The 12,145-nt window shown below is 54.3% G+C and overlaps 1 protein-coding gene across 1 annotated transcript in view; it reads right to left on the minus strand.

The window, feature by feature from the left end:
* Positions 1-1,548: 1,548 nt before the first annotated feature.
* BAIAP2L2 (BAR/IMD domain containing adaptor protein 2 like 2) overlaps positions 1,549-12,145 on the minus strand; it is a 29,643-nt gene continuing 19,046 nt past the window's right edge. Inside the window, exons 8-14 of the mRNA XM_069585977.1 lie at positions 6,687-6,839; positions 6,260-6,401; positions 5,863-6,097; positions 3,283-3,405; positions 2,747-2,954; positions 2,235-2,278; positions 1,549-2,030 (exon numbers count right to left, since the gene is read on the minus strand). Coding sequence (XP_069442078.1) covers positions 1,955-2,030; positions 2,235-2,278; positions 2,747-2,954; positions 3,283-3,405; positions 5,863-6,097; positions 6,260-6,401; positions 6,687-6,839 — 981 coding nt within the window. The 3' untranslated portion in view covers positions 1,549-1,954. The remainder of the gene's footprint in view (positions 2,031-2,234; positions 2,279-2,746; positions 2,955-3,282; positions 3,406-5,862; positions 6,098-6,259; positions 6,402-6,686; positions 6,840-12,145) is intronic.

Below are 12,145 nucleotides of genomic sequence, written 5' to 3' on the forward strand. Positions count from 1 at the left end.
GCCAGCCCACCGGCTCCCCTGTGAAAGCCTAGCCAGGTGGGGGCTGCCTCCCAGGCTTCCTGCAGATCAGCGCTGGCTGGACTCTGGCAGCTCACTCCCCCAAGCCTGGGGCTTAGTGCTCCCCCACCCCCATCCCCTCTAAGAGGCTTTCTGCTGGGAGCTGGGAGGGGAGAAGGGACAGGGCAGCAGCCGACGTACAAGGCCAGGCTGCCCTCCATGGTGGGGCTCCCTGTCCCAGGCCCATCCAGGGAGAGCTAGATAGGTGGGTCCCCTCATCTCCTGGAGCCTTGGGCAGAAGACACACAGGGCCCTGCCCTGTGGGGTCCTTGTGGTACAAGGGGCACAGCCCTGCCCTGGAGAGGCCCCACCAGCCCTAATCACCTCAACTCCTTGCCTGCCCCCCACCCCCAGGCCACATTCCAGGAGGGGCCTCTGTGGCTTTCCCCTGGATAAGACTAATCTAGGCTGGATAGCCTGGGATGTGAGGGGGTGGGGGGTGGGGCCAGAACAAAGGGTGCTGTGTCCCAGGGTGCCAGAAGGTGACTTGCTGGTGGTCCCAGGCCTCAGTGACTGCCACCCCTCCCTCTCTGGGGGACTCACAGCAGAAATGAGCCTGGGCAGAGATGGGCGATATAGCCTGTAGGAGTTAGGGCAGAACTAAAGACTTGCTTGGGCTTCCCTGGTGGCTCAGCGGTAAAGAATCTGCCTGCCAAAGGAGGAGAAAGATTCGATCCCTGTTTCGGGAAGATCCCCTGGAGGAGGAAATGGCAACCCACTCCAATATTCTTGCCTGGGAAATCCCATAGACAGAGGAGCCAGGAGGGCTACAGGTCATGGGGTTGGAGTCGGACAGGACTGAGCAACTGAGCATGAGCTCAAGTCTTGCTTAAAAGGAGGGATGTGAGGGGCTGGGAGTGAGCGAGGGCTCCCCACCGTTAGGACCTTCTGGACTTCCCAGTGCGAGGTCTCCATCCCAACCTGCCCCTGTGCACTTCAGTCACTCAGTCGTGTCTGACTGTTTGTGACCCCATGTACCACAGCATGCCAGGCTTCCCTGTCCATCACCATCTCCCGCAGCTTGCTCAGACTAATGTCCATCAAGTCGATGGTGCCATCCAACCATCCCATCCTCTGTCATCCCCTTCTCCTCCAGCGTTCAATCTTTTCTAGCATCAGGGTCTTTTCAAGGAGTCAGTTCTTCACATCAGATGGCCAAAGTATTGGAGCTTCAGCTTCAGCATCAGTCCTTCCAGTGAACACCCAGGACTGATTTCCTTTAGGATGGACTGGTTGGATCTCCTTGCAGTCCGAGGGACTCTCAAGTGTGTTCTCCAACACCACAGTTCAAAAGCATCAATTCTTTGGTGCTCAGCTTTCTTTATGGTCCAACTCTCACATCCATACATGACCACAGGAAAAACTGTAGCTTTGACTAGATGGACCTTTGTTGGCAAAGTAATGTCTCAGCTTTTTGATATGCTGTCTAGGTTGGTCATGGTCAACCTGCCCCACCCTGTCCCCTAAATCAGACTCTGCCAGGCCAGCTGATGTGTTGTACTTGCTTTATTTCTCACCATTTACAAAAGTTAAACAGGGAGCTATGTGGGGTGGGAGAGGGGGTGTGCAAGGGGCTTCTCCCCACTGGGACAGAGCGGGGGGAGAGTTTGAGGGGGCACAAGGTAGGCCTCTGGGGAGAGTCCGGAGTCCCTAGAGGGGAAGAAATGGTTCTGTTCCCTAATTCCGCCTGCTTTCGTTTGAAGGGCCTAGACCCTAGGCCAGTGCCCTTGGAACTGCTCAGGCTGGGGTGTGGTTTGGGGAGGGGCAGTCACCCCCCGGTACCAGGGCCCCGGCTCCTTGGATCCACTGCTGCTGCTTCCGCTGCCGCCAGCTCCAGGCAAGCTGGGCAGGTGTGGGTGGCGGGGACGACCTCAGACTCCAGGTGGAGGAAGGCGCCTCAGCGGATGAGGGGCGCCGAGCGGTCATTGGTGATGGTAGGACGCAGTTTTACAGTAGCAAAGGGGTTCGTACCCCTAACAGGGGTGGGGGGAGAGGAGGGAGTGAGAAGGGCCAGGTGCCCAACTGGCTGGGGATCCAGGGGAGGCTTCTGGGCATCTGAGCCAGGCGTCCGCCCCTACCTCCTGTGCCCATGGGGTCACCTCCACTCAGGCCCACCGTGTCTCCCCCACAGCCCTCTGCCGAGCCCAGCCCCCTCTGACACTCGCTCGGGGACTCACCGAGGGAAGAGCTCTGGGGGTTGCTGCTCCCAGGACGCAAGTTTCTGCAGTGAGGGGGAGGGAGGATCGGGTTTGGTGGGGAAGGAGCAAGCGAGCCCCCCACCCAGCTCCCCACTCCAGCAGGGCAGAGGACTGGCCCAGAGGCCCCTCCAGTGCCAAGCTCCTGTGAGATGAGGTCAAGCATTTGAAAACACAAAATGCTGTGGGTGTTAGACTCAAGCAGCCTCTGGGCCAAGTGCCGTCTCCCAGAACTAACACTGCCCGAGAGTGGGGAGCTTCTCCAGTGCTCCCATCTGGACCCTGGGGCTCCCCTCTGCTAGATGAATCTTTCCCTGCCACCCTCCACCCCAGACTCAAGAAGCCCATTCTGTCCTTCCCTGCACAGATGGGCAGGCTGAGGCTGGGCTGGGAGGGCCCCTTCCAGCCAGCCAAGGGGTGGCAGGGAGGGTTGCCTGGTGTCCCTGCCCACTGGCCCACTGCCGGGTTGAGCGCAGGCTGCGAGAGGGGCCCACCTTGGCGTCACTGGCCACCCCCATGCTGCCCACACTACTCCGGCGGCTGCTGGACAAGGGTGTAGGCGCAGGGCTGGGGGTGCGACTCGGGACGCGGCTTGGGGTTCGGGAGCGGGACTGGCCATCCCAGTAGTCTGAAGATGCTGTGGAGTTGCCCGGCCGGTCCAGGAGGTCATCAAGACTGTGGCTACCCCGGAGCGGGTAGGACCTGAGTCCAGAGAAAGGAGGGAAGAGAAGGTGGTCAAGGGTTCAGGCCCTGCTGCATCCAATCCCATCTGCTGGGCCCCTGAGCACCCTACATCCTCTTCCCTTGCCCCTGGGTGAAAGGAGACTGTCGGCTTGGAGGCAGTCCTGAGAGGAGCCAGAGGGACGGACAATGAGCTCCAACCTGTAGCGAGATGGGGTCGCCCTTTCTCCAGGGGCCAAAGGAGGCTGGGCCCACTCAGGACCGCAGCTCAGAGATGCCCTCCCTGGTGGGTGGGGCCACTGCCCCCGCCACCCCCTGAAGCCCCTGCCCCACCTCTGACCAGCGGTACCTGGAAGGCAGCTCATTCACAGGGCTCCTGGGGTTCATGGAGGTCACTGGGTTCAAGGGGTTCATGGGATTCATGGGCAGCTCTTCCAAAGGCTTCACATAGGCCTCAGGGAACCAGCCGCTCCTGTGGGGTGGAAGCAAAAGGCCCAAGAGCAGTGATCAAAATATCACTTCTAAGAAGGGTCAACTGTTACTGGGCACTGCTGTGTGCCAGGCTTGGCTCAGAGTAACTCATTTCATTCTTTGAAGGAAGTCTTTGCCATCACTCAAAGCCACCCGTCCAGACTCATGGGTCCTACCAGGGGCTGGGGTGCCTTAGAGAGGGGAGCTGGAGATCTGAGAAGGAAAGCATTGTATCTGAGAACATGGAGCGACAGTTTCATTCCCTACTCACTGAGCACCCACTACACGAGGGCCCATGGAGAGCCAGACGCAGTCCCTGCTCCCCTGGGGCTCCCAGCCCAGCAGGAGACAGATCCACAAACAGATGATTACAAGGGTGATGCCCAGGGGAGAGGGTGGGCTGGGGTGGGGACCAGGCAGCTGTGGGAGCCCAGAGGAAGGAGCACCGGAGCCAGGGGTGCCTGACTGGTAACCCTCCACCCTGGGCCCCCTGGTTCCGGTGACTCCGGGCACCCTGCCCGTGGAGTCTTTGTCTGATTGGAAGCTCATTACTGCACCTTCAGAGCAGCCAGGGTCAAAGGAGAGACACTATGATCGATGTTCCCTAGCCTTTTCAGATTCCACGGAATCCATTAGATTTTTGCAGAACACCTGGGCAAGTGTTCTCCAAAGAGCCACTGTAGAAGCCCCACCTCAAACCTGATCAACAACATTCTCACCTAAAGGTAACCGGAAGCTATTTCAACTCAAACTGACAGAATAACACCATTTTCAGAACGTTTTAGTTCTCTTTTCACCATAATATGCCTACTGGTGAAACTTGCCATTGTTTTCCCTAACCTGAATCACAGAAAGAATAATGATGTCCCAGGACTGTGATTTGAGGCCTCTGATCTAAAAATCAGACCTCTGATTTTTTAATTAATTAATTTTAATTGGAGACTAATTACTTCACAATATTGCAGTGGTTTTTGCCATACATCGACATGAACCAGCCATGGGTGTACATGTGTCCCCCATCCTGAACCCCCCTCCCCATCCCATCCCTCAGGGTTGTCCCCGTGCACCAGCTTTGAGTGCCCTGTTTCACACATAGAACTCGGACTGGTGATCTGTTTCACATACGGTAATACACATGTTTCAATGCTATTCTCTCAAATCATCCCATCCCACAGAGTCCCAAAGTCTGTTCTTTATATCTGTGTCTCTTTTGTTGTCTCACATATAGGGTCATCGTTACCATCTTTCTCAATTCCATATATATGCGTTAATATACTGTTCTAGGTGGTTTTATAATCAGGTCTTTCCAGGAGGTTGGCTACATGCCTGTTTAGGGAACTTTCAGGGCGGCACCCTGCTGCCCTCTGATGTGGGTCTGCAAAGCAGGTGTCTTTTCCACCACCTGTGTTCTTGGTCACGTCTCTACCCATTGGCTCCTCCTTCTGTTCCTTATCCATGCAGTCATCTGCCATCCACCCATCTATCCACACAATCATGCTGTCCAAGCGTCACTCATCCATGAGGGCAACCAGCCCAGGACCGCCAATCCACTAACCCATCCATCAGCACTTGCCCACTGCCCACCTCTCTGTCAATCCACTCACACACCTCTCCAATTAGTCTAGACTTGTACCCCCCATCTGTTCATCTTCCCGTGCCCCCTTGCATCTGCCCATCTGCTCATAGGAACAAGCATCCACCTGCCCACAACACCCTCATCCAGTAACCATCTACTAACCCACGTGGTGAGCGCCCTCACACGCACCTGCTGACTCCTCTGTGGATGTTCCATTCATTCATCCCCTCTTCTTATCCTCACTTATTCCTCTCTCCTTAGCATGAGTGGGCCTGGGCACCACACAGTCTCGCTCATAACACCCTGTTGGTGGGGCACTGCATGGCTGCAGCGAGCTCCCACCTTCCCTCTTTTCTCTGGCAGAAACAGTGGTCCCTGCTCTCCTCCAGGCTTGCAGTGATTGCAGTGTACTCCCCCGACTCTACTGCGGGTGCCGAAAGCAGCCCCCGTTTATGCTCTCTAAGGATTTCCCCCCTGCCTGACTGCGAGGGGGTGAGCACACTCAGCTTGCAAGGTCCCAGCATCTCCCCTGCACCTGGCCCACCTCCCCGTCCAGTCTCTTCTCAGACCTTGGCTCACTTTGAGGTGCACGGTAGGTGCTCAAGCAGTAAGGTTTCGTAGTGTTCCCATTTGTGAGAGAACCTTCCCCTTCCCCATCCTCTACCATCCTCTCAAGGGCCACCACCCTGAACTTGGTAAAGAGGTTCTTTCTTCCCTGCCAGAAGGGATGAGGAAAATAGGGTGGGACGAGGAGAGGGATGGGAAAAGGGGAGAGCTGTCCGAGGCCTCAGGGACAGCCTCTATCCTGGAAGACTCGGAGCTGGAACCCAGGCCATCCAGTCCTCCTTCCAACCCACCCTGCGCCCCGGGGCTCCCACTCACGAGGATGAGCCCTCCAGCTTGCCATAGAGCCAGCCGTTCTGGGCTTCGGGCACCAGCACCTCCACGACGTCTCCGGCCGAGAAGCGCAGCAGCGTGTGGTTGGCGCCCTCCGAGTGCGAGACCAGGGCGCGGACTCTCCGGGCGCCACCGCCGCCGCCCCCACCGACCCCACCGCCCGGGCGCTCGCCGAAGGAGTTGGAGCGGGAGCGCTGGGTGCTGCTGCTGTAGAGCGAGGCTGCCGGAGGGGCGGGAGAGCGCCGCGCCACGTGGGTGGGAAGTCCTCCCTGGCGTCTACCCTCGATCCCTCCTGCTGCAGCGCAACCTCAGTTCCTCTTCCCGGCCCCAGGTCCCCAGCCCGGGACCCCGGCCCTCCCTCTGCGCTCCGGGGGCTACTCACAGGCGGACGGCGTCCGGGGCAGGGACCGGCGGTGGTCTGGCTCCAGCTGGGACGCGGACCTCGCCTCGGCGGGCTCGGGGCCGTAGGAGCCGGAGCCGTGCCGGCTGCGGGGGGAGCCGAACTCTCCCAGGGCCCTCTGGGGCTGCGAGGGGAGACGGGCAGGGGAGGGTGGGGCGGGGAGGGGCGGGGCCGCGGCGCCCTAGTCCAGCCCCCACCCCCAGTCCCAGGCGTCGGCGGCGTAGGGGTTGTCGGGCCGCCGGCCGAGCCACCACGGGGGCGCGGAGGCCGCGCCGGGGCGGAAGGAGCGGCGGAGGGGCGCTGCGTAGACCGGCCCCCTCGGGGGCGGGAGGAGGCTCCAGACGGCGGGCCTCGGGCCCCAGGGTCCCGCGGAGGGTGCCGGGGGCGGCGGGGGCGCCCAGGGCCTCACCATGTCCAGGCGGGTGGGCGTCAGGCGGCCCGAGGGGTAGGGCGGCCCCAGCACGGGGCCCAGCAGGCCCGGGGAGTGGGCGCGCGACGGGCTGCGGCTGGCCTCCGACTGCTCCTTCCACAGCAGCACGCGGTTCTGGAGCATCCCCCGGGCCTGGCCAGGGGGGGACGCGAGGGTCAGCGAGGTCTGAGCAGCCAGCCCCCAGACCGCCCAGGGGACCGAAGAGTGGCACCCTCGACCTGGAAACTCGGGCCCTGCAAGCTGAGGGTGGCCGGGATTTCTAGCTGGAAGGAACCAGAGATCGCAGTGGTCACTCTGGGGTCACACACCGTCCAGGCCTCCCGGTCCTTTGTCGAAGGCTCTTCAGTTTTCCTGGAGGAGCCTCCCCTGGCCCCTCTCTCAGTCTGTGTGCGTTGAGTGGGGCTCCGCCTCGATCTGATCCCGGGGTAGGGGTACAATACAGGTTTGACCACTTAGGTTGCACCAAGACTTCCCTGGTGGCTCAGACGGTTAAGTGTCTGCCTACAATGCGGGAGACCCAGGTTCCATCCCTGGGTTGGGAAGATCCCCTGGAGAATATGGCACCCCACCCCAGTATTCTTGCCTGGAAAATCCCATGGACCAGAGGAGCCTGGTAGGCTACAGTCCACCGGGTCGCAAACAGTCGGACACAACTGAGCGACTTCACTTTCACTTCATCCTCCTGGCTACGGAGATGGAGTCAGGGATGGGCACCTACCCAAAAACTGTGCCCGAACAACCAGTCCCAGGACTTGCCCTGGAATAATCTGGAAAATTTTATTCTCTCACCTGATGGAGTTTGCTATGTATCAAGAGAGGGTGAAGGCAGAGGAAATTTCAGCTAAGCAACAGAGAGGGGCAAATTTCTGATGACAGCTTGTGTACTCCTGGATCCAACTATACCTGAAAGGCTTGAACTTCCCAGTGACTAATAAACACTTTTGTGTAAGCCAGCTTGAGTAGTTGTCTAGAAGAAGCCTTTCAAACAGTTCTTCCAGTAAGCATCCCTTTTCTAGTATCCCAAATACATAGGCATCTAACTCTGTTTGAATACCTTCAAGGACAAGAAACTCAGCAGCTGACCACATAGTCCATAAAAACGTGGGATAGGGGAGGGCTTTAAATGTTAGACCTGCTGTGCTTATTAACCATGTTTTAAACTTTCTGTATTTTATGTTTTGACATCCTCTGTGTGTGTGTGTGTGTGTGTGTGTGTGCTCAATCACCCAGTCATGTCCGAATCTTTGCCACCCCATGGACTGTAGTGCGCTAGGCTCTCTGTCCATGGAATTTTCCAGTCAGGAATACTGGAACGAGTTGCCAGACAATGCTTTGACATCCTGGGCCTTGCTAATTCTGAAAAGACTGCACCTCACAAGGCTAGATAATTCCTAGAGATAGTAAACAATTTGAGGACTCTTTTCATCAGCCTATCAAAACTCCATATCCTGGGATTTCCCTTTGGTTAAGATGCCACACTTCCACTGCAGGGGGCACTGGTTACATTCCTGGTCCGGGGAACTAAAATCTCATGTGCTGGGTGGTGCAGTAAAAAAAAAAAAAAAAAAAAAACACAAAGAAATGAAAAAGCCTGCATCCTCAATTATCTCCTTCTAACACACAACAACCCAGAGAGCATATTCAAAAGCAGAGACATTACTTTGCCAACAAAGGTCCATCTAGTCAAGGTTATGGTTTTTCCAGTGGTCATGTATTGATGTGAGAGTTGGACTGTAAAGAAAGCTGAGCACCGAAGAATTGATGCTTTTGAATTGTGGTGTTGGAGAAGACTCTTGAGAGTCCCTTGGACTGCAAGGAGATCCAACCAGTCCATTCTAAAGGAGGATCAGCCCTGGGTGTTCTTTGGAAGGAATGATGCTAAAGCTGAAACTCCAGTACTTTGGCCACCTCATGCGAAGAGTTGACCTGTTAGAAAAGACTCTGATGCTGGGAGGGATTGGGGGCAAGAGGAGAAGGGGACGACAGAGGATGAGATGGCCGGATGGCATCACTGACTCGACGGACGCGAGTCTGAGTGAACTCTGGGAGTTGGTGATGGACAGGGAGGCCTGGCGTGCTGCGATTCATGGGGTCGCAAAGAGTCGGACACGACTGAGCAACTGAACTGAACTGAACTGAACTGAACACACACCAAGCCAGTATTTCGCCTGCCCTAAGTCATCCAAGCCAGGTACTGGACAACTAGAGACAACTCCTACAGCCCAGAGCTCACTGAAATCATTCAAATCATCTAGTCCTAAACCTGCTGACCCTGCTTTGCCCATCCCTTCTCACAGAAACCATAATCAAGGTTCTGAGCCATGCTTTCCCTTGGCTCCTTCTGCCTCTTGACCAAACCCTGGTGCTACCCCAACTTGGCCCTGCATGTCGTGGCATGGCCCTTTCCCTTGGGAAGTGTGATATGTAATAAAACTTCTCTCATTGGCATGGATCTCTCTGTGTGGTCACTCAGGTCATCCTAGGTACAATCAGAACCCCCTGCTCTCCAGTTATAAATGTCTCTCCAAACATTCGCTCCCACAAGGCCAAGTTCAGGACTGTCGCCTTAAGAAAAATAAAAGCTTCTCTTTGGGGACCTCCCTGGTGGTCCAGTGGCTAAGACTCTGTGCTTCCAATGCAAGGGGTCAGAGTTCAACTTTGGTCAGGGAACTAGATCCCACCAGTGGCAACCAAGGGCTTTCCCGGTGGCACTAGTGGTAAAGAACCCACTTGCCAATGCAGGAGATGTAAGAGACTTGGGTTTGATCCCTAGGTCTGGAAAAACCCCTGGAGGAGGGCACGGCAACACACTCCAGTATTCTTGTCTGGAGAATCCCATGGACCAAGGAGCCTGGTGGGCTTATAGTCCATAGGGTTGCAGAGTCGGAAACGAGTGAAGCGACTTAGCATGCACACCACAAACCGAGAGTTCGCATGCCAAAACTAAAGATCCCACGTGCCACAACTAAGACCTGGAATGGCCAAATTTTAAAAAATAAAAAACAAGCTTCCCTTTGTTGAGCATCAACTCTGTGCCAGGCCCAGGGTTAAAGGCTTTACCAAATGGCAACCCACTCCAGTATTCTTGCCTGGAGAATCCCAGGGACGGAGGAACCTGGTGGGCTACAGTCCAAGGGGTCGCAAAGAGTCGGACACGACTGAGCGACTTCACTTTCACTTCACTTTCCATTATCTTAGGACTTCCCTGGTGGCTCAGGCGGTAAAGCATCTGTCTACAAGGCAGGAGACCCAGGTTCGATCCCTGGGTCAGGAAGATCCCCTGGAGAAGGAAATGGCTATCCACTCCAGTACTATTGCCTGGAAAATCCCATGGACAGAGGAGCCTGGTAGGCTACAGTCCATGGAGTGGCAAAGAGTCAGACACGACTGAGTGACTTCACTTTCACTGTCCATTATCTTACTAGATTCTCCCAATGGCCTGAGGGGTAGGTGTCATTATTACAAAAGAAGATGCTGAGGGTCAGAGCACTTAATGACTGTCTCAAGGTCTCACATCCAGTAAGAAATGGAGTGGCTTGTACTTACTTGTCTATCCCGAGGAAGCTCCCTGTGACTGTACTTTTCAATGATTGTTCCCTTCAGTCTGGCCCAGTTGCTGAAAATCTGATCTCAGGCAGCAAAACAGAGCTCCCGTCACAGGCACAACTAGTTCAGTTGGTCACTAGGTGTCCACCCCCTCTTTGCCTTGCATAATTAATTAGCAAAACAACAGAAAGACAAATTGCCAAAGGCCTTTGTACACTTGTTTCGGAGGCAGTAAGCAAAGCAAGAGCATACAATTTTGCTTACCATAAGGAAGGGTTTTTGTCCAATCTGAGAGCACCTGCCAGGGTACTAGGGGAGTCTCAGAATCTTGGCCTGGACAAGACTCAACTTGACCGGCTCCCCTCAGCCCTGCATTTAGACAGTTTAGTCAGTGGTTGGGAAGAAACATAGAGGAGACCATGGGAGAATTAAAAAAATCATAACAGAGAGCAAAAGCCATTCTAAGTATGAGACAACTCCCCTAAACATAGAAGACGGGTAAATCGAACTAAAAATAATTTTTTAACATGGCAAAACTCACAATAAGCTAAATCAAGTGATCAATGACAAATTGGGAAAATGTCACCAAGAAAAGGTTACTTTCAGTAACATATCAAGAGTTCCTATAAATTCATGAGAAAAATGGAAGAGAAGATGCTGACCTGTCACAGTAAAGGAAATCAAATGGCTCTGAAACATGAAAAGATGTCAATCTCACTTATAAGACAAGTGTAATGTAAAGCTACACCGAGATACCATTTTAACCTTTCTGACTAGTGAAGACCACTGTTGTCAAGGAAATTGGGAATTTCCGCCCTTGCTGGTGGAAATATAAATTGGTATAGCCAATGTTTCCATTCCTGGACACACTAATCCCGTTTCTAGGTACTTATCCTAGAGATCTACTTGCACAATTGCGATAAACCCAGGGTATAAAGGCGTGTTATTGATTAGACTTGGGCTAAGCAAGGGCTGATCACTGGAGACAGGAGAAAGACCCCTTATTGAGCTTTGACACCTAGAGTTCTTTCAACTCTTGTGCATTCTGCATATAGAAATAGTTAGCAGGTACATATTTATATTTAACTGTCTTAGGAGTTAGATCTTGTATGTCCTAAAGCCCAGCTGGCTCAGAAAACATGCTACGTATTCCCCCATACCTACGGGAAGTCTGGTTCATTCAATCAACTGCTTCCTCCTGAGAGGTGATCACTCAGCAGGAAGCAGCCAATGGAGAGGTCAGCTCTCCTCTTAACGCTGGAGTTAACTGTTCAGAATACAGGCAGAAAGAGGAGTTTCCTTCCAAAGAAGATATATACACGGCCAACAAGTAGGTTGGATCATCGAAAAAGCAGGAGACTTACAGAAAAACATCGGCTTCATTGATTACGCCAAAGCTTTTGACTGTGTAGATCATAACAAACTGGAAAGTTCTTCAAGAGATGGGAAAACCAGACCACCTGACCTGCCTCCTGAGAAATCTGTATGCAGGCCAAGAAGCAACAGTTAGAACTGAACATGGAACAACAGACTGGTTCCAAATTGGGAAATGAGTATGTCAAGGCTGTATATTGTCACCCTGCTTATTTAACCTATATTCAGAGTACATCACGAGAAATGCGGGGCTGGATGAAGCACAAGCTGGAATCAAGATTGCAGGGAGAAATATCAATAACCTCAGATATGCAGATGACACCACCCTGATGGCAGAAAGCAAAGAAGAACTAAAGAGCCTCTTGATGAAGTGAAAAAGGAGAGTGAAAAAGCTGGGTTAAAACTCAACACCCCAAAAATGAAGATCATGGCATCTGGTCCCAACACTTCATGGCAGATAGATGAGGAAACAATAGAAACAGTGACAGACTTTATTTTTTTTTGGGGGGGGGAGGGGT

Source organism: Ovis canadensis, chromosome 3, assembly GCF_042477335.2.
Source record: "Ovis canadensis isolate MfBH-ARS-UI-01 breed Bighorn chromosome 3, ARS-UI_OviCan_v2, whole genome shotgun sequence".
In the NCBI taxonomy this organism is placed as follows: Eukaryota; Metazoa; Chordata; class Mammalia; order Artiodactyla; family Bovidae; genus Ovis; species Ovis canadensis.